Source organism: Phascolarctos cinereus, unplaced genomic scaffold (genome assembly GCF_003287225.1).
Source record: "Phascolarctos cinereus isolate Bilbo 61053 unplaced genomic scaffold, phaCin_HiC Scaffold_726;HRSCAF=1367, whole genome shotgun sequence".
In the NCBI taxonomy this organism is placed as follows: domain Eukaryota; kingdom Metazoa; phylum Chordata; class Mammalia; order Diprotodontia; family Phascolarctidae; genus Phascolarctos; species Phascolarctos cinereus.
Window position 1 is genome coordinate 313,555,570 of NW_027556098.1, and position 23,979 is coordinate 313,579,548.

The following is a 23,979-nucleotide window of genomic DNA, read 5'->3' on the forward strand; positions in this document are numbered from 1 at the left end:
GGTTTGGGGGTTGTAGAGGGGAGAACTAGAAGGAGGAGGAATCTTAAGATCAAAGAAAAGCTACTAGGAACCTTAGAGGTTATCTGGTCCAATCTTGAGTGAGGAGACAGGCCCTGAGAAAAAAGAACTGTCCTGCTTCCTGGAATGCACTCCCTTCCTCATCCCTGCCTCTTAGAATCCCTAGCACATGAGACCTCTTGCTAAGAAAAGAAAGCTGTAAATGTAACATCTAAATTTCATTGTTTTCTTGCTTGTTTCTAATTCTTTCAGGTTTTCCTTCTATTTGCTTCTGTACGTTTGGGGAAAAAAAAGCTTCAATAATCCTGTTTTCTTTCTTCATCTTTCTTTTGGCCACTCTCCACTCTTATCTACCTCCTTATACCCCCTTATAAACCTCCCTCAAACTGGAAAAAAACCTGAAAACAATACCCTTGTAATACATATTCACAGTCAAGCAAAGTAGACATGCACATTGGCCTATCAGAAAATGTTTGTTTCCTTTGGTGTCCAGTCGATCACCTCCCTGAAAGGAAGTGGGCAGCAAATTTCATTGTAAGTCATCTAGAATCATGCCAACCCTCTCGTTAAAGTGAAGCACATTTTAATAAATAGCAAAGGAAACTGAGTCCTAGAAGGGGAAATTGACTGATCCCAAAGTCGCACAGAGTTGTTGTCAGAGACAGGATTAGAACTCAGGTCTTCTTCCTCCTGGCCCAAAGCTCCTTGAATCACCGGTATGGTTGTGGAGGCTCTGAGTGGCCACTCTCACTCCTGATGTCTTTATAGGGACTTTAGAGGAAGGGCTGGGTCCTGACTTCTTAGAATGCCAGTGGCAGCCGCCCATCAAGCAGGGGGACCTGTTTTTCTGGTTTCCAACCAATTCTCTGAAGCCCTGGTCAGGACTTGTGTATTCATGAGAGAGGAGGCCTGAACGGGCCCCTGAATGTCAGCATCAAAAGCCAGCCTGGTGGGCAGGTAAGTGAGGGAGGGCTAGTTTGCTCAGGAGTTAGCTCCTGATCATGGCTCTGCACCTCCCAGACCAGTAGTAGTAGGCTGTGTGATGTGTTCTGTGGGAGGACTTCAGCTCCAGGCTTAGCCTTGATTCCTTAACCCCAAGCCTAACCCCAGATGGAGGGAGGCAGCCAAAAGAGGGTGGAATTTGTAATTTAATAATGATGATAATAATAATGCAGATCAATCACAGGATCATAGAAATAATAATAGCTAGGGTTTGTATTGCGCTTTAAAAGGTTTGCAAAGCATTTTAGAAACCTAATAAGTTACTATTTGTATAGCACTTATTAAGTGCCAGGCACTGAGCTGTGAGCACTTTACAATTATTATTTCATTTGATCCTCACAATAACCCCCATTTTTATATAGATGAGTAGGCAAATGGAGGTTAACTCGCCCAGGTTCACCCAGCTAGGAAGTGTCAAAGGCCAAATCTGAACTTGGGTTTTCCTGACTCCAGGCTGGACACTTTATGAACTGCACCCCCTGAATACCATCTGAGAAACAAATATCAAAGGAGATATTTGTAAAGCATTTGGACCGCACCTGGCACAGAGTAGTGCTATGTAAATGCCTGTCTCCCTCTCTTCCCCATCGTTTCATATCATTCTCACAACATCTCAGGGAGTTAATATTCCCATTTTGAAGATGAGGGAACTGAGGCTCAGAAATGTTAAGTGACTTGCCCAGGGTCATAAAAATAGCCTGTGCCTAAGGCTGGATTCGAACTCAGGTTTCCCTGACTCCAGGTTCAGTGTTTTATCAACTGAACCACCTTATCTAGCTTCTTAGAATCAAAGTTGGAAGGAACCCAAGAGATCATAAAACAATACATATTAATTAAGTACCTACTTTGTACCAGAAGTTGTAGGTAGGGCAGATGCAACTACAAAGAAAAGAGACAATTCCTACTCTGGAGGTCTTCAAGCAGAGGTTGAAAGACCACTTCTGGGGGTTTTTGTAGAAGGGATTCCTGTAAAGAGACAGGCTTGCATGGACTACGTGCCCTCTGAGGTTCTTTGCAACTCTTAAGATTCTGTGATTCTGATCTTACCTGGAAAAACTGAGCCCAACAGGATATTACATTCCCTGGGAGATTTCCCCAGTTGGCCTTAAAGCTCTTGATGGCCCCAGGCTGCTCTACTGGGGCCTCCAGGTTTTGCCAGGAAAATCCGGTGATGGCTTTTCCCCCACAGGCCCGAGGAAGCCTAGAGTTCCCCGTAGGAACAAACATCAGGGAGGGGTCCCCCTGTCCCTGGAGGTCCAAGCTGCTTTGGACAATGACAGGTGGAGTGGAGGCAGGGCCGTAACAAAGGACATGGAGAACAACAGTCATTTCCTTGGGATTCTCTCTTCAAGGGAAACCCTGGGACAAGGAGAGAAAGGGGAGAGTGGCCCTGAAGGCCTATCTGGATAAGTGCCTTCTTAATGTCCTTTACAGATGGACCTCCTGAGAGGGTGAAAGCTGGGCTGGACAATGATCGAGGAAGGAGATGAGGCCCCTGGTGCATTGGGAACAGCAGGGGGCTAAGTGTCAGGATGCCTGAGTTCTGCCCCTGGCTTTGTCCCCAGACTTGCTGTGTGACCATGGACAAGTCTCTTCTCTCAGGGCTTCACTTTCCGTCTTTGTAAAATTGAGGGTGTTATTAGAGCAGCAAATTTCAAAGTATGATCTGTAGGCCGCTGGGAATCCCTGAGACCCTTTCAGGGGATCCAGGAGATCAAAACTTGTGTGATAATTTTGTTGTTTATTCATTCTTCAGTTATGCCTGACTCTTCATGACTCAGTTTGGGCTTTTCTTGGCAAGGTTGCTGGAGTGGTTTGCCATTCCCTTCTCTAGCTCATTTTATAGATGAGAGAAGTGAGGCACACAGGGTTAAGTGACTTGCTCAGGGTCATACTGCTACTAAGTGTCTGAAGTCACATTTGAACTCAGGTCTTCTGACTCCAGGGCTAGTACTCTATCCACTGCACTACCCAATTGCCCTGGTGTTTCTGACTGGTTCATATTTATTCATAATAATACTAAGGTGTTATTTGCCAATGCAACACTCATCTCTTTTCCTGAGGCCAGATTTTTTTTCATATATTTCAATCAAAACAACATATTGCAATATATTGAATGCAGAAACACACAGGAGAATCTAATGTTCTTTGATTAAGTCAGGTAGGAAGATTTGTAAAAATATGTAAAACAGTGCCACTCCTTACAAAATTGTTTTGTTTTGGAAAATATTTATTTGTACAAAAATAGGTCATGTTAATATAATGGATTTATTATTGCAATTTAAAAATGAACAAATGCTTTAGTGATCAGTTTTAATTTCTAATGGCAAATATCATTTGATATGAGCTACATAAATAAGACCTCTCTGGGATCCTTCATCATTAAGAGTGTAAAGGGGTTCTGAGCCGGAGAAGGTTGAGAACTGTTGGATTACAAGATCCAAGGTCCCTCCCCAACCTTTAAATCCTTTGATACTAAGATTAATGTGGTTTGTAATGATCTGGGAAACCTTCCTGGAAGAGGTGGGGCTTCTTCATATAGGCCTTGGGGAGCCACTGATGCTTCTTAAACCAGGAAATGATTTTGTTATAATTAAAAAAAAAAAGTCTTATCTAAGGAAACTTAGCTTGGTGTCATATAACCTGAGTGTCCCATCCCTTCGTCATGGGAAAGGGGAAATCTCTGGGCTGGGGTTAGGAAACCTTGGTTTTTCCATTCCATCATCTCCAGGAGCACTCATAATTACTTCCAGGATTCAAATCCTGTTGGGCTCTTAAAGCCCTTCATAACCTGACTCGGGGCATTTCCCCTGGCTGTCCCCCATACCTGGAATCCTCGTCCTCTTCATCTCCTCTGGCTGCCTTCCCTTGGCTTCTTTCTAATCTCAGCTAAAACCCCCACATTCTGCAACAAGCTTTTCCTGGTTCCCTTGAACTCTAATGCCTTCTCCCTGTCGATTATCTCCAATCTAGGCTGTCTATATCTTGTACATACATGGTTGTTTGTATGTTGTTCCCTTCTCCCCCATTAGATTGTGAGCTTCTTGTGGCCAGGGACCATCTTTTGCCTTTCTTTGTATCCCCGGCACCTAGCACAGGGCCTGGCGTATAGTAAATGCTTGATAAATGCTTATTGACCAATTGACAGACTGACTTGGTTCTCTAGTCCTGGCAGTGTGGCTGATGCTGTGTGAGGGTTGTGCTCTCAGGGAGCTTCCATTCCCTTGCACTATTGAGGAAGTTGGCTCACAATATAAGAAAGTGCATCTTCAGTACTTAGGTATGGGACAGTCCTAGAAGATGAATCCCACCCTAGACCTCAGGCCTTATTGATCTGAATCTGCTTCTCAGAATGCCCCCATTCTGCCTTTGACCAATCATAGGACCTTTTGACATTGCTCTCGGGGTTTGTATCTTTCTTTCTTTTCATCTTTTTAGTATCCTGATCAACTGAGGCCCAGCCCGGGGCCCCTGGACCTTCTTAGCCTCTAAACCTGCTTGACTCCTAGAGTCCAGAGATTAGTTATTCTCAATGCTTGTGCATTCATATAACAGACATTTTAAAGTGCCTATTATGTGCAAAGCACTGTGGTTGGCAAGGAGGGTATGATATTAAATAGGAGACTGACTCTGCTGTCAAAGGAATTTACAACCTAATGGGGAGGGCAATGAATGCATGGAGAAAACAGGCTCACAAAAAACTATAATAGGAGGGAGAAATAGGGCCAAAGGAAAGTGCTGGTCTAGACTTATGAGAAAGGCTGATCGCTCTGCTCAGCTCTGCCTCACTTAAATCCAATTCACTTGCAAGTCAAGACATCACCCTCCTGATGTCATTGGCCCTTTTTGAGAATGAGCAATAACAATGAGAAAGGGATGGGGAGAGAGAGGTAGCATGGCTATGGAGGCTAGAGAGTTATTCTTGAAGACCTGGGCTTAAGTCACTCGTCTAACAGATATTGTCTGGATGAGGCTGGGCAAGTCACTTAACTTCTGGTCAGTGCCCTAGGCAACTCTGTAAGATAATGAGGATCAGATGAGACTATATGATACTACTTAGTAAAACCCAAAGTCATATCTAGCTGTTTTATAAATCGCAGACGAGGTGCTGATTTGCATGGAGAGATGGAGTTTTTTCACCAGGAGTAACCTGCACCAATGAGGTCCAGTTAAAAAAAAAATGGAGCGGTCATTTACATCTGAGTCAAGACTTCCTGGAAGAGGTGGTGACTGATTGAGCCCTTAAAAGAAAGGAGGAACTTCAAAAGATTCTTAATTACCTTCCCCTTCTCTTGCCATTGCTAACTTTAACTGCTCATTTCTGTAGCATTTTAAGGTTGAGAATAGATTTAGAGCTGAAAGGGTCCTTGAAGGTCATCTAGTCCAACCCTTTATTTTGGAGAATGATGTAATACAGGTAGAAAGGGTAGAGTGAGAATTCAAACCCAGGTCTTCCAAGCCCAAATCTAGAACTCTTTCTATGGCACCATTGACTGATAGAACCAAATGAGGTCGTTAGAAATGTCACCATTTTACAGCTGAGAAAACTGAGGCTCAGAAAAAGAAAACGACCTGCCTAGGACCACAGAACTACTAAGCATTAGAATTGAGATACAAACCCAGGTTCCCAGACTAGGTCCCACAGGATACTACAGTATGTATGTATGTTGTTGGCTGAGGTAACCCAGGAGGTGGGATGTCAGGGAATTAGGGAAACCTGATTCTCAGCTGTGAGTGTCCTAATATTCTTCAACACTGGAGCCCAATCACAGTGGACTGTGTCATTTGTGTGTGTGTGTGTGTGTGTGTGTGTGTGTGTGTGTGTGTGTATTCGGAGAAGGAAAGATGGAAGAGAGGGAGGGAGAGAGAAAGGAGGGAGGGCAGGAAGGGAGGGAAATAAGCATTTTTTGTTTGTTTGGAAATAAGCATTTGTTAAGTGACTGCTATGTGCCAGGCACCATGCTAAGTGCTTTACAGATATCCTTACTGGACACTCATAACACCCCTGGGAGGTAGGTGTTATTACTGCAGTTGAGGTAACTGGGGCAACTTAAGTGACTTCTAAGTATCTGAGGCTGATTTTGAATTCAGGTTTTTCTGACTCTAGGCCCAGTGTTCAATATACTAGGCCTCCTAGTTGTAAGTCATAAGCTGAAAGGGAGCTTATAGAGATCCAGCCCTTTTATTTCACAGAAGAGGAAACTGAGGAACTAAGAGAGGGTAGTCATTTGCCCAAGGTCACACAACTATTAAGTAGCAAGTCTTCTCACTATAAGTTCAATGTTCTTCAGAGCTGAAAGGACTCTCAGTTCATGTCTGAGCCACCTCATGCCTGAAGAGGTATTTATTCAACAGCCCTGATGAAAATGATTATTGACAACTGCCCTTGAATGCCTCCAGTAACGCAGAACTCATCTTACAAGACAGTGCATTCTGCTTTTGGACAGAGGCAATAATTAGGAAGTTTTTTCTTACATCAGTGAGAAATCTATTTTTTGCAGTTCCTCCCTACTGCTCATTGTTCTGATCTCAGGGGGCCACACAAAGTCTAATCCCTCTGCCCAATAATAGCCTTTCATATACTTACAGACAACTATTGTGCCCCTGCCAAGTCTTCTCTTTTTTCTTCTTTTTCTTTTTTTCTTCAGGCAATTGGGGTTAAGTGACTTGTCCAGGGTCACACAATGCTAAGTCTCTTGAGCTGGCTAAACACCTTTAGTTCTTTCAATAGTTCTCAGATGGCCCAGACTCTGGCCCCCTCCCCATCCTCTCTATAAGCTCCAGTTTGTCTATGTCCTTTCTAAAATGTGGGTAGTCCCAGAACTGAGCATAGTACGCCAGGTGTGGTCTGACCTGGACAGATGTCACATCTGGGCAGGACTGTCATCTTTTAAAACATCCAGCTGGCTCCTCCTGTCTGAGGGAGCCTTGCAGGAGACATCATCACTATCATCAGTATCACTTTCCATAGCGTTTCACAGCTTATAAATTAGCTCCAATTCGATAAACGTTTATTATTCACTTATTGTATACAAGATTAGGGCCAGCTATTGTGCAGTGGATTGAGAGCCAGGCCTGGAGTCAGGAAGACTAATCTTCCAGAGTTCAAATTTGGCCTCAGATACTTATGAGTTGTGTGACTTTAGGCAAATGACTCAACCTTGTTTGCCTCAGTTTCCTCATTTGTAAATGAGCTAGAGAAGGAAATGACAAACCATGCCAATATCTTTGCCAAGAAAACTCCAAAGGGGGTTACAACGAATTGAATACAACTGAAAACGATTGAACAAGTGGACAGGATTCTGTTCAAGGTACTGGACACTGTGCCTGAACTTGGAAATGGTGGAATGCTTAGAACTGAAGAGTATTCATTAATGGTACATTACATGGCCTCAACACATGTTCCCCACTCCTGTAATGTACCATTAACAAATACTGTTGTCGTTGTAGAGGTTGGTCTCCAGTCCTATGGCCCAGAGTTTTGCCCTGATCTCTGTATCATTAAATGTTGTACAAATGACTTGGATGGATGTATAGATGGTCTGGTAACGAATTTTGCAGATGACACAAAGCTGAAAGGGATAACAGATATATTTTATGACAGAGGGAAGATTCAAAAGCATGCCTACAGGCCAGAATTTTGGACCAGAATTAATAATGGATAAATACTAGAGTTAAATAACAACAATAACACAGTAGGGAAGGCTTAACTAGATGGCTCTCAACCTGATGAAGATCTGGGGGCTTAAGGGGACTACATGTTTGGTAGGAATCAATAGTGAAATATGGCAGTGAATATATGACCTTGGGCTACATTAAGAGCTGTGTAGCATCCACATTGAGAAAGGAGATAGTCCCAGAGTGCTTTGCCCTGGTTACACTTCGATTCATATTTTCATTTCAAAAATTTAGAACTGGAATGGACCTCAGAGGTCATTAATTATAACTTTTACATTTTAAAGATGAGGAACTTGAGGCCCTGGTTGTGTTCAGGTCTGAATGCCACATTTCAGGAAAGACATTGATAAGCTCCTCAACCTTTAAAGGAGGATGACCAACATGGCAAAGGCTTTGAGACCACATCTAATAATAATTAACAACAATTACTAGAAGCTATATAATGCTTGAAGGTTTGCAAAGAGTTTTCCATGTTATCTCATTTCATCCTCATGACAACTCTGATGAAGGTGCTATTATTATCCCCACTTTACAGATGAGGAAACTGAGTCTCAGAGGCTTGGCCAAGGTCACACAGCCAGTAAGTATCTGTGGCAGGATTTGAATTGAGTAATCCAAGTCTAGCACTCTATCACTGCCTTTGAGGAGTAGTTGAAAAACAAGGGTTGTTTATCCTGGAGAAGAAAAACGGGGATGAGGGAGAGGCAGAAGAGCTGTATTCAAGTATTGGAAAAGCTACTGTGGGGAGGGATTAGACTTAGTCTGCTTGGCCCCAGAACCAAGAGCAGTGGCTGGAAGCTATAGAGAAAACAAGTTTGGCTCCATGTAAGAATGCAAGTTTCCCCCAAACAGAATGAGAGGTGGTGGATTCGCCTTCCTTGGAGATCTTTGGACCGAGCCTGAATTCTTGTTTAGGTGTGGGTGGGACTAGATGGCCTCTGAGGACCCTTCCCACTCTGAGCTCTTCTGTAATCCCCTTCCTACATCCCTGGGTGGGAACTAATGCGAGGATTGTTATTCCATTTTACAAATGTCAGTTTCGTCAGGCTGGGGTTGCACCTGAGTCGATAGAGTCTAGGTCAATCAGCATTTATTGGTCTGTTAGAAGTAGTCCCTCAGAAGTGTACAGCCTCTTGTTTGAAAATAGATTCCCCGACTAGTCTTATTTCATCTACTCCTTAAAATAGAGTTATGAGGTAGGTAAGGATTATTATACCCACTTGACAGATGGAGAGACTGAGACTCAAAGAGGGTAAGTGATTCGCCAAAAGTGCCATAGTATGACAGAGTACAGCTGGGAATCAGGAGACCTGGAGTTCATCCTCAGCACTGACACAATTTGCTTTGTGACCTTGTACAAGTCCCTTCCCCATTTTGGGCCTATGTCTGTTGTGTAAGAGGTGATCTCTTGAAGGTACTTGCAGGGTCCAATGATGGGTGATTCTTGAGTCTCCAGAAGTGGAAGGAAGATTCTTCTTGATAGATGGGAGTAGATCTGGTCCATCTCTGGGTTTCCATTTCCCTAATCCCAGTGGTCTTTACCTAATAGGAAATGTTTATTGACTCAATGAATGGACGACTGGTGTAGTTGGTGGGCTTGGATTAGAAGAGTATTGGCCTCTTCGTTCTCTGTGTGGGAAGTACTTTTCTTGTTCATCTTTCCTACCATCTGTTTCTACTATCTTGTTCTACCATCAGAGGTTATAAGGATGCTCTCACCCACTCAGCTGGCCATCTCCACTTCCCCCGCCTTGCCACTTGGTTGTGGGATTTTCAAAAAGAAACATCTTTGGTAATGGAACATCCATTTCTCTGGGTTACATTTTTGCTGACGAGGAGCGACTAGAGGAATTCAGGGCCGTGGGGGAGGGTGGGGAAGTAGGCGAGCCAAGTGGTCAAACCCATGACCTTGTCCTTGTTGGCTCTGAGCTTTAACCACAGAGTAACTGGCCCAGGCAGTGGCTTACCTAATAGAAACCTAGTGGCCTGAGATGGCGTACATAGACTACTGAACTCTTAAACTCTTCAAGACCTGAAGCTAGGTAGTACAAATGGATAGAGCACTGACCCAGAGTTGGGAAGATATTAGTTCAAATCTGGCCTCAGATACTTACTAGCTGTGTGACCCTGGGCAAGTCATTTGCCCAGTTTTCTCATCTGTAAAATGAGCTGGAGAAGGAAATGGCAAATCGTTCCAGTATTTTTGCCAAGAAAACTCCAAATGGGGTCACAGAGAGACTGAACAACAGCAGCTAACTCTTAAAACAGAACATCAGCACTGATGAGGGCCTTGGAGATTATCCAGCCCAGGAGCCCTTTTTAAAAAAATGTTTTTTATTTTAAACTCAAATACAAAATGAGCAAAAGAAAAAAAAAACCATTGCCATGTACACAACAGACCACAAGACGGGATTCAATATAAAACAATAAATTTTCAGGAATTCTTAATGTGGGTCCAGAGACCTCCAGGAGTTCATGGATAGATTCTAGCAGATTTGTGACGTTGGAAGGGGAAAAATTATATCTTTATTTCAATATCCTAATTTCCTTTGTATTTTCTTTCTAGCATTTAAACGCATGATTCTGAGGGGTCCCTAGGTTTCCCCCGACTGCCAGAGGAGTCCGTGGTACTAAGAATGTTAATCCCTCATTTAGTCCAACCTCCCCCTTTTACAGAGGGAAGAAGTGAAACTGCTTGGGCACTGGAAAGGTCCATGTATTTAGACTCAGAGGATCTGGGTTCGAGTCTTGGCTGTGCTATTTACCAACCATGTGACCTGAGGCTTGCCCTTTCTTTTCTGTGGACCTCAGTTTTCTCCTAGATATGATGAGAGTGTTTTATGAGGTAAACTTAAGGTTCCAGAGGTAGCTGGATAGAGAGCTAGGCCTAGAATCAGAAAGGCTTGAGCTCAAATCCAGCCTCAGATACTTAATAGCTTTTTGACTCTGGGCAAGTTACTTTAAAAAACAAACACACAAACAAAAAAATCCCTCCCTTTGCCTCAGTTTCCTCAGCTGTAAAAATGGTGATAGTACCTATCTTACAGGGTTGTTGCCAGACTCAAATGAGATAATATTTATAAAAAGCATTCAGTACCATGCCTATGGTGTATTTGGTGCTATAAAGAAACTTCTGGCTCACTACCTTATAAGATGAAACCCAGAGAGAGTAAATAGCTTCCTGAGTGTCACACAGCGAGTTAGTGACAGAGCCAAAGCTAGGCCACAACCTAGGTCTGTGTCCCTGTTGACCACACACCATCTAGCCCTGGGCGTCTTGACCCTTTTTGTGCCATGGAGCCCTTAGGGAGACCGGTGAAGCCAGTGGGTGGACCTTTTCTCCAAATCATGTGTTTAAATGCATAAAATAAAATGCAGTAAGAAAAGCAATTATATTGAAATACGGTCATCAAAATGTTTTTTGAAAACCAAGTTTGTGTATTTTGATGACCATATTTCAATGTAATACAAATATTTGGGCGGAGGCACCAGCAATAACTGGGCAGTTACAGAAAAAATCATTTGGGGAGTTCACAGCTATGTGAATGGAGACAGTTAGGTGGTATACAGCAGATACAGAGCTAGGCCAGGGTTCAGGAAGACCTGAATTCGAATTCCGTCTCAGACCCTTACTAGCTGCATGACCTTGGTCAAGTCACTTCTGTTCACTCAGTTTCCTCAACAATAAAAAGGGGATAATAACAGTGCCTACTTCCCAGGGTAATTGTAAGGATCTAATGAGTTAATATCTGGAAAGTGCCTGGCACACAGTAGATGCTGTATAAATGCTTATTCTTTCCTCTCTCCTGAATGGAGTCAGGGATTCCAAGAGCGGGAGATGAGGAGGGGGAACATTCCAGGTTGGGGAAGTGAGGGTGGGACAAACTTCGCAAAGGCACAAGAGGATGGATAGAGTGTACTTAGGGAACCGTAGCTGGGTCAGTTTGGCTGGAATGTAGAGCATGGGTAGCAGAAGGAGTAATATCCAGACTGTAATCAGTCTAGATAGACGGGTTCAAGTCATATGTCATATGCAGGACTTTATAGGCAAAACATAGGAATTTGTGTTTTATCTTTGAATGGAACAATAGGGAGGCCTAGGGGCTTTTGAGCAAAGGAGTAACATGATTAGATCTGTGCTTTAGGAATACACTTTCAGTAGCTGTGTGAAAGGGCTGGAGGTGGGAGGGATTGGAGGCAAGGCAACTATTTACTTCTCTTCTTCTCAGAGCTAAAAATCTGCAATTCTTTCAAGCAATTCCCATATGGTGGGAACTTGAGGCCTTTCACAATCCTGATCAGGGCTCTCTGGACACTCTCCAGATGACTAACGCCCTTCCTAAAATGGGGTGAACATTATTTGAACATAATACTTTATAGATGTGATCTGACTAGGGTCCCAGATATACCAGGTGGTACAGGTGGTAGAGTGCAGGACTTTGAATCAAGGATACCTGAGTTCAAACCTACCCTCAGGTATTCACTAGCTTTGTGATCCTGGGCAAGTCATTGAACCTTTCTTTGCCTTAATTTTCTTATCTGTGAAATGGGGATAATAATGGTATCTCAGCGTTGTGGTGAGAATCAAATGAGTTAATACATGCAAATTTTGTTCAGTTGTTTTCAATTGTGTCTGATTCTTTGTGGCCCTATTTGGGATTTTCTTGGCCAAGGATACTGTAGTGGCTCACCATTTCCTTCTCCAGCTTATTTTACAGATAAGGAAACTGAGGCAAGCATGGTTAAGTGACTTGCCCAATGTTCCTCAGCTAGTATGTGTCTGTGGCCAGATGAATCTCCCTGACTCCAGGCCTGGCACTCTATCAACTCTATTCATTTAGCTGCCCAATATATGTAAAGTGCTTTGCAAACCTTTAAGTGTTATGTAAATGTTATATGTATATTATATGTAAATATATATTATATATGAATATTATATAACCCAAGATCCCATTAGTTTTCTTGGCTAGCATTTCAAATAGTTGGCTCATAGAACTTTCAGTCCAGTAAGATGCTCAGACTTTCTCTCCCCACCCCACCTCCCCATATAAACTGTTACCTAAACACATCTCTCCCATCTTACACATTGGAAACTGATTTTTTGTACCAGAGTATAAAACTACATTTATCTTTATTAAGTTCCCTCCTATTAAATTTGGCCCAGCGTTCTAGCTTCTCAAGAGACTCCTTGAAGCTTTTCCAATTTGCCAGAGCTTGTGATCTCTTCTGAAAATCAGGATTATCTTGATAATAAGATGAGGCATCAGAGCAGTACTTTTATCAGAGATTCAAATGTTTATGCAGGATCCTACACCATTCTCCTTCATTGTTTACAGTAGTCTTAGAGTCAGGCAAGAAATGGAATGCAGAGTCAGCGCGTGAACACAAATCTCCTGACTTTTAGTCCTCCTTTTATGTTGACCTGAAACCTGCATCCCTGTGAGATTCTGCTCACACAGACCCAGGAGAATGTCTGCATCCTCTGCCCCAAAACTTCCCTGAAGACATGCCAGTTTATTGAGACCAGATCATGTATTTGGCCATGTCTTTTTAGATGACCAAGTGCTATATGTATGTATGTATGTATGTATGTATGTATGTATGTATGTATATATGTATGTATGTATATAGGAAGGTATAGCCGGGCACTATTTCCCAGTCTTCTTCCTCCTCTTCAGTTTTGAACCACAGGGCTCTCATGTGAAGGTTAACAGACTTATAGGACTTAGAGACCAATCCCCTCATTTAATAGAGGAAGAAACAGAGGCCCATAGGGGTTAAATGACTTACCCAAGATTACCTAGCAAGCAGCAGAAATAGGATTCAAACCTAAGTCCCCTGGATTCCAAATACAATGCCATTAAATTTATGAAGAGAAGGGTGGTAATGATGATCTCCCAGAATTTTACAGGTGGGGAAAACTGAGCTCCACCCAATGTGGGGAAGTGTCTTTCTTGAAGTTAACAGAGCTAGGGAATAAAACAAGGCAAGACTAAAAATCCAGGTCTCCTAACTCTTTCCTGAGAATTCTGGTGAATCCAATCACCGCATTTATCAAATAATCTCAATCTTTGAGGTCCTAGTCTTTGGTCTGACCATGCTGGTAAGGAGCTGGGAAAGATGTTGGTCTCAGATTTAGGGCTGGAAGGAACCTTCAAGATCATCTAGTTTAACATTCTTATTTTACTGATGAGGAAAATGGAACCCAGAGAGGTCTCATAGGTCAACAGAGCAGAGTTTGAATTTGAACCCAGATAAATTGCCTCCAGACCCAGTGCTCTTTACGTTAAATCTCAATGCCTCTCAGATCTTAAGAGTTTCTGAAGGTTAGTCTGTTTTAACTACAGCCCAGGCCATAAAAAAAGAAAATTGTAACAAATAGTTACTGTATGTTTTGTTATAAGCCTCAGTAACATAACAATGATGTCAAATGTAGCAGAGAAGTAATGAGAAACAAGAACCAAGCTTAGATTTGGTCATTAATATATCGTTAGTAACTTTGGAAAGAGCAGTTTCAGTGGAGTGATGAGATCAGAAGCAAGGTGACAAAAGATTGAGGAATCAGTGGGAGGAGAGGGAGTAGAACAGTGAGTAGAAAGCTTTTTCTGGGTGTTTGCTGAGAAAGTATGAGGATAGAGGATGACAGCTTGAGGGGATGGTAGTGATTAGTGAAGAAGACTCGGAAGACTTGGGCACATTTGAAGACATCAGGGAAGGAATCAGTAGGTAGGAAGAGATTCAAGATTAAAGAGCAAGAGAGAGGATGATTGAGAGGGCAACCTGCTGGTGAACAGATGATGAAAGCAAGGACACAGGTTGACCAAGAGAAGGGTCCTCATTATGAGAGATTGGGAGAAAATGGGAGTGATAGAGGGCTGGACTTGGAGTATGAAGGACTGAGTTTAAATCCTGCCTCAGACATTTACTAGCTGTGTGATCCTGGGCAAGTCAACCTAACCTCTCTGAGCCTCAGTTTCCTCATCTGTAAAATGAAGATAAAAATAGTACTTACAGGATTGTTCTGAGGATCAAATGAGATAACATGTAAATCACTTTGCAAATCTTATAGCAGTATATAAATGCCAGCGATGATGATGATGATGATGATGAAGAAGAAATAAAGAGACAGAAATAATAAGGCACTTATGCCAAATGGTCTCAATTTTATTAGTAAAATAAGAGGTGAGGTTTTCAGCTAAGAGGGTGAGAATAGGGGTGTTTTTAGGAAGCTAGAGAAAAGAAGGTTTAGAAGAACATTTGTTATAGGAAATAAGATAATTAGGAGGCAAGAGATTCTGGAGTAGAGGACAGTGTACGGTTGAATTGGTTAACTATGAGGTCAAGATTGGGAATACAGGGAACTAAAGTTGGAACAGGGTTAATGGCCTGAGAAAGTAGGGAAGAATACTGAAAAGATAGCATAATCATCTGGGGGGGGGGTGTGTGTGAAATATCTTAATTCAACCAAATTGAAACCAAAAGTGTTGACTTTTTTACTTTGAAAAAAATTATTATAATGAACAAAGTTGTTCCTGAAGAAGAGATGGGAGAATTCAACCTTCTCCTTTCTCTGCAGAGGGTGGAGGCTTTTGGTGCTATAGAACATCCAACATATGTTCTAAGACTCAATTCATATGTTGGTTAGTTTTGATGAACTAATTTGTTCTCTTTTATTCTTTGTTATAAGATAGTTTTCTTGCTGGGGCGGCACTGGGAAATGCAGGTGATGGTAAAAGAAAAAACCCAAAAGATAGCAATAAACATATTTTTTTTAAATAGGAAAAATAAATGCTGGGTTGAATATAAAATTTCAGAATAATATAACAGGTAGACCTGAATTTTCGACCTCCTCATCTCCACCTCTGGCCTCTATGTCTTCCTTCATGTCCCAGCTAGCATCTTATCTTCTATAGGAAGTCTTTCATGATCCCCTTAATTCTAGTAACTTCTTTTTGTTAATTATCTACAGCTTATCTTGTATATGTGGGTATATAGTTGTTTGCATGTTGCTCCACTTATTAGATCATAAGCTCTTTGAGAGACTTTTGTTTGTGTTTCTTTGTAACTCTAGAACTTAGCACAATGCCTGGTGTGAAGGGAAGTGTTTAATAAATGTTTATTGACTGAATGATTTGTAGTTCCCAAAGTGGGTGATACCGCCCCCTGGGGGCCACTGGAATGATGGGGGGGTAGTAGCCTCAAGTGCAATTGGGGGGCATTGAATAAAAATAAGGGGGCAGTGGAAGGATGAGGAAAGAAGAGAAGATAAGAAAATTTTGAAAAACTTGGTACATGTTTCATTGGTTGTATAACAGAGCAGTCATAGTGATTACATTTTTTCCAAATAAACACACAAAATGCAAATTATAACCCATCAGTGGTCAAGTCTGCTGACAGGTCTTAACAAGCAAGTGTTATCAGACAAACCTGTGGTGCATTGTTTCCAAGTCCAGCACACGTTGACAGGAATATGTGTGTGTAATGACTTGTTTATAATAAGATGCTGTCTTGTTAAATGATGCAATATTACATCATCAAAATGTCAGTGCAGGAAAAGCCCACAAATTTATAATAAATTATTAAATGTAAGATGCGTCATTTATATATTTTTTGAAATGACACAACTTTCAAAAAAAACCCCCACAACTGTTAAATGGTTAAAGAAAGTAGATTTCCAGGGGGGTGCTGAGTAATTTTTTTTTTATAAAGGGGCCAGTAGGCCAAATAAATTTGGGAACCTGTGGAACCTAGAACATAACAGAAAACTAGAGAATTTTCAGATTGTTTGATTTAACTTCCAAGATGAGATTTTGGGGTTTTGTTAATTATTTTATTCTGAGTTTAAAAGCACTTTAGATTGAGAATACATCCAGTAATCTAAGAGGACTTTTGTTGCTTTTAAAATCTTCAAAGCACTTTGGTGGTCATGAGAAAGTTTAGAATTCCTTCTTCTTCCAAGAGTACTAAGATGGGATTCTATTGTGTTCCTTCCTACTCCTGATATCCAGACACAGAGTCTAATTTATCCAGGGCACAGAATAATGAATAGGCAATCCTATCCAAACCTAGGCTTCAGGCATCCTTTCAGCAATACACAGAATTTATCTTTTAGAATGTAGAAAATATCTAATGAGTATTATTTTTTAAATTACCACAGTTCCAACATGATTTAGTCAAACAAGCTGTTAATGTCAAAAATGGGAGTTGAGGAAAACCAAAGACATTGGTACAGACTATGACCATTTCTTACAATTACAATAAAGCAATGGCTACAATGAAGTCAAAAGAATTCAGAAAGCACCTCAATCTCCTTGCAAGGCTGGGAGACATGAAAGCCAAATTTAAGGGTAGTTTAGAACACAAAATGGAGGACAGTGGTGGAAGATTGTTAAGTAGTACCAGCCCACAAAACACCAAAATGAATACAAGGCAAAATGAATCTACTGGAAGTTTAGCATAAATCTATGCTAAACCAGATCACTCCAAGAACATTTTTAGATGGAACTGGATGGACATAAAGAGGTAAGAATAGAATAGATTTGCTAGTGTTTCTATAGTTTTTTTAAATAGTATTTTATTTTTTTCCCCAGTTACATGTCAAGAAAATTTTTAGCATTCATTTTTACAAGATTTTGAGTTCCAAATTTTTCTTCCTCCCCTCTGCTGAAAATTGTAGGCAGTTTGATATAGTTTTTACATGTGCTATCATGTAAAAAATTTTCCATATTAGTCACAGTTGTGAAAGAAGAAAGAGATTAAATAAAGTAAGTGGGAAAAAAATATGCTTCCAGGGCAGCTAGGTAGTACATTTGGATTGAGCTCTGGTCTTGGAGTCAGGAGGACCTGAGTTCAAATCTGGCCTTAGACACACTTGACACTTACTAGCTGTGTGACTCTGGGCCAGTCACTTAACCCCAATTGCCTCAAAAAGTAAAAAAATTTAAAAAAATGCTTCACTCTGCATTCAGAGTCCACCAGTTCTTTATCTAGATATGAATGGCGTTTTCCTTTATGAGTCCTTTTTACTTGTCCTGGATTACTGTGTTGCTGAGAAGAGCTGAGTCATTCACAGTTAATCATCACACAATGTTGTTGATACTGTGTACAATGTTTTCCCGGTTTTGCTCATTTTACTTTGCATCAGTTCATTCAAGTCTTTCCAGGATTTTCTGAGATCTGCCTGTTCATCATTGCTTATTGCACAATAGTATTCTATTACGTTCATATACTACAGTTTGTTCAGCAGTTCCTCTGTTGATGGGTATCCCCTTAATTTCCAATATTTTACAATCACAAAAAGGGCTGCTATAAATATTTTTGCACATGTAGATTGTTTCCCCTTTTTTGTGATATACCCAATGAGTTTTTAACGTAGGCACTTTCTAAATTTAGAGGTTTTCTTTTAAATTTGTGGTGGTAAGAGCCTTTAAGAAACAAGCACTTGTAAAAAATTCTTTAAATTTTTACTGAGGGAGTAGATGGCTGTGGATAGACCCTGTCAATCAATTATCAAAAGCATTTATTAAGTATCTGCTGTATCCCAAGTACTTATACTAGATTCTGGGCATAGAAAGACAAAAATGAAGCAGTCCCTTCTCCCAAGGAGGAAAGATATAAGCCTTTATTAAGCACCTACGGTGTACCAGGCACTATCCTAAGTGCTATACAAATATTATCTCATTTGTTCCTCACAACAACCCTGGGAGGTAGAGGCTATTATTAATCCCATTTTACAGTTGAGGAAACTGAGGTAGATAGAGGTTAAGTGACTTACCCATGATCACATAGTGTCTGAGGTTGGATCAGAACTCGGGTCTTCCTGACTCCAGGCCCAGCGCTCTATCCATTGCACCACTCAGCTTCTGTGATGGTAAGAAGGAGAGAAAGGATTCTAGATATGATATAGCAGTGTGAGTTAGAAGGTAAGAGAGTGGAGGAGAGGGATTAACTAGAGATACCTCCAAGGCAGATCTTAAGTAATTAATCTTAATTTTATATATCAGAAAAATTAGGCCCGGGGGTGAAGTGACATGCTCATAGCTGTATAACTGGTCAGCAACAGAATCCTAATTCATTGAAGAGGAGGCCTTAAAAATAAAATAAAAACAAAAGGATGATGATGAAGATGGGAGGGCCCTTAAAGTCCAACACCCACATTTTACACAGGGCACTGAGGCTCTGAAGGATTGACCAATTTACCCAGAGGCACACAGGCAGCAAGCAGCTGTGCTGGGATTTGAATCCAGTTATTAGTATAACATTAGTATAATCCATTCTAGCCCAAATCCTATGCTTTTACACAGTTTCACAGGTTTACAGGTTGCTTCCAGGTATTTGGACTCCAGACTTTTGATTTAAAGCCCATCGTTGCAGAAAAGGTCATTAAGATCTTGGCTCTGTATGTAATCTTGTGCAAGTTACTTAGCTTCTCTAGGCCTTAGTTTCCTTTTCTATAAAATGAGAGAGGGGCAGCTAGGTGGCACAGTGGATAGAGCACCAGCCCTGGAGTCAGGAGGGTCTGAGTTCAAATCTGGCCTCAGACACATGATACTCACTAGCTGTGTGACCCTGGGCAAGTCACTTAACCCCGATGGCTCCACAAAAATAAATAAATAAAATGAGAGGGTTGTGCTTGATAATCTCTCAGGTGCTAAATCTAACTTCCTATGCATTTGTAGTTCCAATAATCTCTTGGATAATCAATTGAATAACCAATAATTAATTTTTGAATGTCAGGTCATGGGAAGGGAAGGTTTGGGGTGGACTCTTCCAGCATGGACCTGTGGTTCTTGATAGGTTCTTGACAGTCTCTTACCTGTCGTTTCAGGGCAATGGAGAGTACCACCATCTTCCCCTGGAACCAAAGTGCTAACAGCTCTCTGGAGGTGAATGAGCATCCTTACAAGTGCAAGTTAGATGAGGACTTTAAGTACGTGCTGCTGCCTGTGTCCTACGGTGTGGTTTGTGTGCTAGGCCTATGTCTCAATGCCCTGGCCCTCTACGTTTTCCTCTGCCGGATTAAAACTTGGAACTCTACCACCACCTTTATGTTCAACCTCGCCATATCTGACACCCTCTACGTGGTCTCCTTGCCCCTCCTCATCTACTACTATTCCCAAGGTGACCACTGGCCCTTTAGCACGACCCTCTGCAAGCTGGTCCGGTTCCTCTTCTATACCAATCTCTATGGCAGCATCCTCTTCCTGCTGTGCATCAGCATCCACCGCTTCCTTGGCATCTGCTACCCTCTACAGTCACTGCGCTGGGGCAACGTGCGCTATGCTCGACGAGTGGCCGCCGCCGTGTGGATCATAGTGATTGGCTGTCAGTCACCCGTGTTATACTTTGTCACCACCAGCAGCCGGTCTGACGGGATCACTTGCCACGATACATCATCCCGCGACTTGTTCAACAACTTCGTGGCGTACAGCTCGGCCATCCTCGTATTGCTTTTTGTCGTGCCCTTCCTAATCATCCTGGTGTGCTACACGCTGATGGTGCGGCAGCTTCTGCGGCCCACAACGGGGCAGTCCCGTCTCTCTCGATCGAAGCGCAAGTCACTGAGGATGATTTTTCTGGTCTTGGCTGTCTTTTCTCTCTGCTTCCTCCCCTTCCATGTCACCCGTACACTCTACTATGCTTTTCGATCTCTGGATGTGAGCTGTTGGTCCCTTAATGCTATCAACATAGCATATAAGGTCACTCGCCCACTTGCCAGTGCCAACAGCTTCCTGGACCCTGTGCTCTACTTCCTGGCTGGCCAGCGGTTTGTCAGGTTTGCCCGCCATATTCAGCCACCATCAGTAGCTGGCAGCAAGATGGTGCTTCAAAATACCAGTACCCTGGACAGTGGGCAGACTGGAAACAGTCCAGGCATCAGTGAGGACAAGGATGCTCGGCTTTAGGGCCGGAGTGACTCACGCATCTTAGTCCTAAGCTCTGCATGTCCCCCATACTCCATTTGGGTGAGAATGGGAGGCGGCCAAGATAAGGGCTATGGGCTGTTTAGGCACAAAGGATGTGGAGGTATCCATTAGACAGAGCAGGGTTTGTCCTTGAGGCCAGCTACAAGAAGACAAGAGGGAGGTGGACATTTGACACCCCACCTACATGGCACCAGGATAGAACCATGACTGACTGGATTGGACTTCCAGAGTTAGTGTCAGGAAGTAGAGAGGTTGCTGACTGGGAGATAGGCACCCTGGGCTCTACCACTGCCTGGATGGGTGCACTGGGACAGACCACTACGTCCTGTGTCAGCCTCAGTTTGCTGTGACTAAAAAAAGTAACCTGTTGGTATGTTTAATGCTGGTGAAAGATGGGAAAAAGTCCTTTTATATCTAAAGCATTAAGTGATTGTGGATGTTTAACTAGGGGATGATTTGGGGTGGGAAGGAGTAATAGTCATTGCCTTCAAAAATCTAAAGAGTTGTCATGAAGGAAAAGGATCAGTCTGAGTCTTTTGTGCCTCAGAAGATCCAGCTTTGAGCCTGGTGGGACAAGGAGTTACATAAAGGCACATCTGGATCCCCAAAAAAGACCTAATAATAATAATTTCATATGACTAGAGCACTCCCAAAGTTGTACATACTGCCTTAGGACAGAGTGCATTGCTGGGCTTTTGTGAAAGGATGGATTAACATTTGTCTGGAGTGATATAGAAGGGATTCTTGCCCAGGGACAGGTGGCAGTAGGTGCCCTTTTAGGGCCTTTTTGGTAGTCAGTTTCAAAGAACGTGTGATGGGGTTGGACTCAGGGGCCTCTCAGGTCCCTTCTAGTTCTGGTTTCATGCTTCCATACCTCCCTTTTCCTGATTCTCTTCATCATGGATAATAAACCCATGTTTTTTCTCCTTTTAAAATTCAGGCACATGGGACAAAACAGAAGCAAACTCTAGAGCCAAAGGCTAACATTCTCCCCTCCCAAGCCCTGGGAACAGGAGCATAGCTTCAAGTAGCACAGAGCCCTTGGACTGAGTTGCTCTCATGGGTCTGGTTGAAGGAGAAAATATTCAATGGGAAGCTTGGTCCCATTTTATGGGTGGAGAAAACAGAGGCTTAGAAGAGAATGTCAGAGCTGGAAGACTCCTTTGAATGTAAAATATTAAAGCTGACAAGGATTTGAGAATTAAAAAATCAGATCCAACAAAAATTTAAGCACCTAACTACAGTTCAGGGTGCTGGGTTCAGTATTATTGATACAAAAATAGGAGCAAAGGAACTTTACAGACTTTGTGCTCTAGGAACCCTTGCAGAGAGAGAGAGAGTACTTTCAGCAGGCTGGGTGGGTTGGGGTGGGGTGGGTGGCAGAGGTGGATTAGAGCAGGTCCGGGAAGGAAGGCGACCTTCACCTCCTTCATCCTGGAGGGGAGCTTGAAGTAAGAGGATCACAACATATGACATCAGAGCTATCAGGGACCTTAGAACAAAGTCTTGAAGCTGGAAGGGACCTCAGAGGCCATCAGTTCAATCCTTTGATTTCACAGATAGGGAAAACTGAGGCCCAGAGAAGAAAAGCAAGTTTCTCAAGGTCACACAAGGGTGTGGCAGAACCAGGATTAGGACAGAAGACTCCTGACTCTCCGTCCAAGTTATTAAAGCAATTCTAGACATGCTCCTCTCCTCTTACCACCCCCCCTCCCCAGTCTTGGGCACTTGTGCTGGAATTTAAAGTGCTTCCTTCTTCTGCTGCTTCACCTCCCCAGTCCCATAAAAGACTCAGACATGTCTGGGAGACACCCTTTGTGTTTAGGGGTTTCCCGCTGAGGCAATACCTGTTGTCCTGTTCCCAGCTATTGCCCTCTGCCTATGAGGGACGGGAAAGGGAAAATCCAGCAGCCCTCAGGAGTGTGTGGGGCAGGGCACAGGAAGTTGGGGGCCTGGGAAGGTTGGGTTTGTATATGTTCCTGAAGACTAACTCATACTTTATAAAAAGTAAATGACTTTGTAGTAACTGATGTGTCTGTTTGTTTGGGGACACTCGAGGAGTGCCCCCAATGAAGTTTCAACATCCCCAATTGCCTTCCATCTCCCCCACCTGCCTCCCCAACTTTTTGTTTCCTCCTAAAAACAATGCTACCATTTCCCTCCAAGAGATTTAATTTGGGAAGCTTCCCAGGCCCCCTGGAGTGACATTCCAAGGGTCAATGGCTCAAAGTCCATCAAGCAGGGATGTAGGGGTGTATTTACTTCCATCCTTCAAGGACCCAGGATCCTTGTGAGTATTCCCTGCACCTTTGCAGATCACAACCCTTTTCCTCCTTGATAAATGTCATCGTGATTTGCTGGGACCAATAGAAACCATGTTGTGGAATCTAACCGTCACATTTAGCTAGGTATGACCTCAGATAAAAACATGCCACTTCTCATAGCATCCCTTACAGTCTAAAGGTCCAGTGTGGTAGGCCGGGCCTGAGCTGGTAGGGTGAATGTGGATGAACTCACCATAACACAGAAGCAGAAAGCAAAATAGAAACCAGAATTCAACAATATGTTGTTTACAAGAAATACTTGAAACAAAAGGACATAGTTAAAATAAGGAGCTGGAACAGAATCTATTATGCTTTAGTCAAAGTAAAAAAAAAAAAGGCAGGAGTATCAATCATGATCTCAGACAAAGCAAAAACAAAAACAGACCTAATCAAAAGAGATAAGCAGAGAAATTACATTTTGCAAAAAGGTAGCAAATGTCATAGCATCCAAATTCTTAAAGGAAAAATTAAGTGACTTACAGGGGAAAGCAGATAATAAAACTATAATAGTGAGGGATCTCAATTTACCCCTCTCCAAATGACATAAATCTAACCATAAAATAGATAAGGAAGAAGTTAAGGAGATGAATATAATTTTAGGAAAATTAGATATGATAGCCCACTGGAGAAAACTGAATGGAAGTAGAAAGAAGTATACCTTTTTCTCAGCTACACGTGGCACCTTAACAAAAATTGATTAAGTATTAAGGCATAAAAATCTCACAAACAAATGCAAAAAAGCAGGATTATTAAATATACCCTTTTCCGACCACAATGCAATAAAAAAATTACATTCAGTAAAGGATCTTGGAAGCACATGTTAGAAATTAATTGGAAACTAGAGTGGATGTGATATTGAGGAGCAGTCTTCTTCGCCATATGGCCTTCACTTCGCCTCGCTGAGTCTTAATTTCCTCTTCTGTAAAAAGTGGAGAGGTTGGACTAGAAGACACAGTGAGCTTGAACTCTGGGATCTCCATGCTGGAAGAAGACATTGCTGTAGGACTCATGGAAATGACCCCTTCTTTCCT

At 42.2% G+C, this 23,979-nt stretch overlaps 1 protein-coding gene across 1 annotated transcript in view; it reads left to right on the top strand.

The window, feature by feature from the left end:
• The window catches only part of P2RY2 (purinergic receptor P2Y2), a 58,316-nt gene extending 35,666 nt beyond the window's left edge, over positions 1-22,650 (top strand). Inside the window, exon 2 of the mRNA XM_020989615.2 lies at positions 19,526-22,650. Coding sequence (XP_020845274.1) covers positions 19,530-20,603 — 1,074 coding nt within the window. The 5' untranslated portion in view covers positions 19,526-19,529 and the 3' untranslated portion in view covers positions 20,604-22,650. The remainder of the gene's footprint in view (positions 1-19,525) is intronic.
• Positions 22,651-23,979: the final 1,329 nt, after the last annotated feature.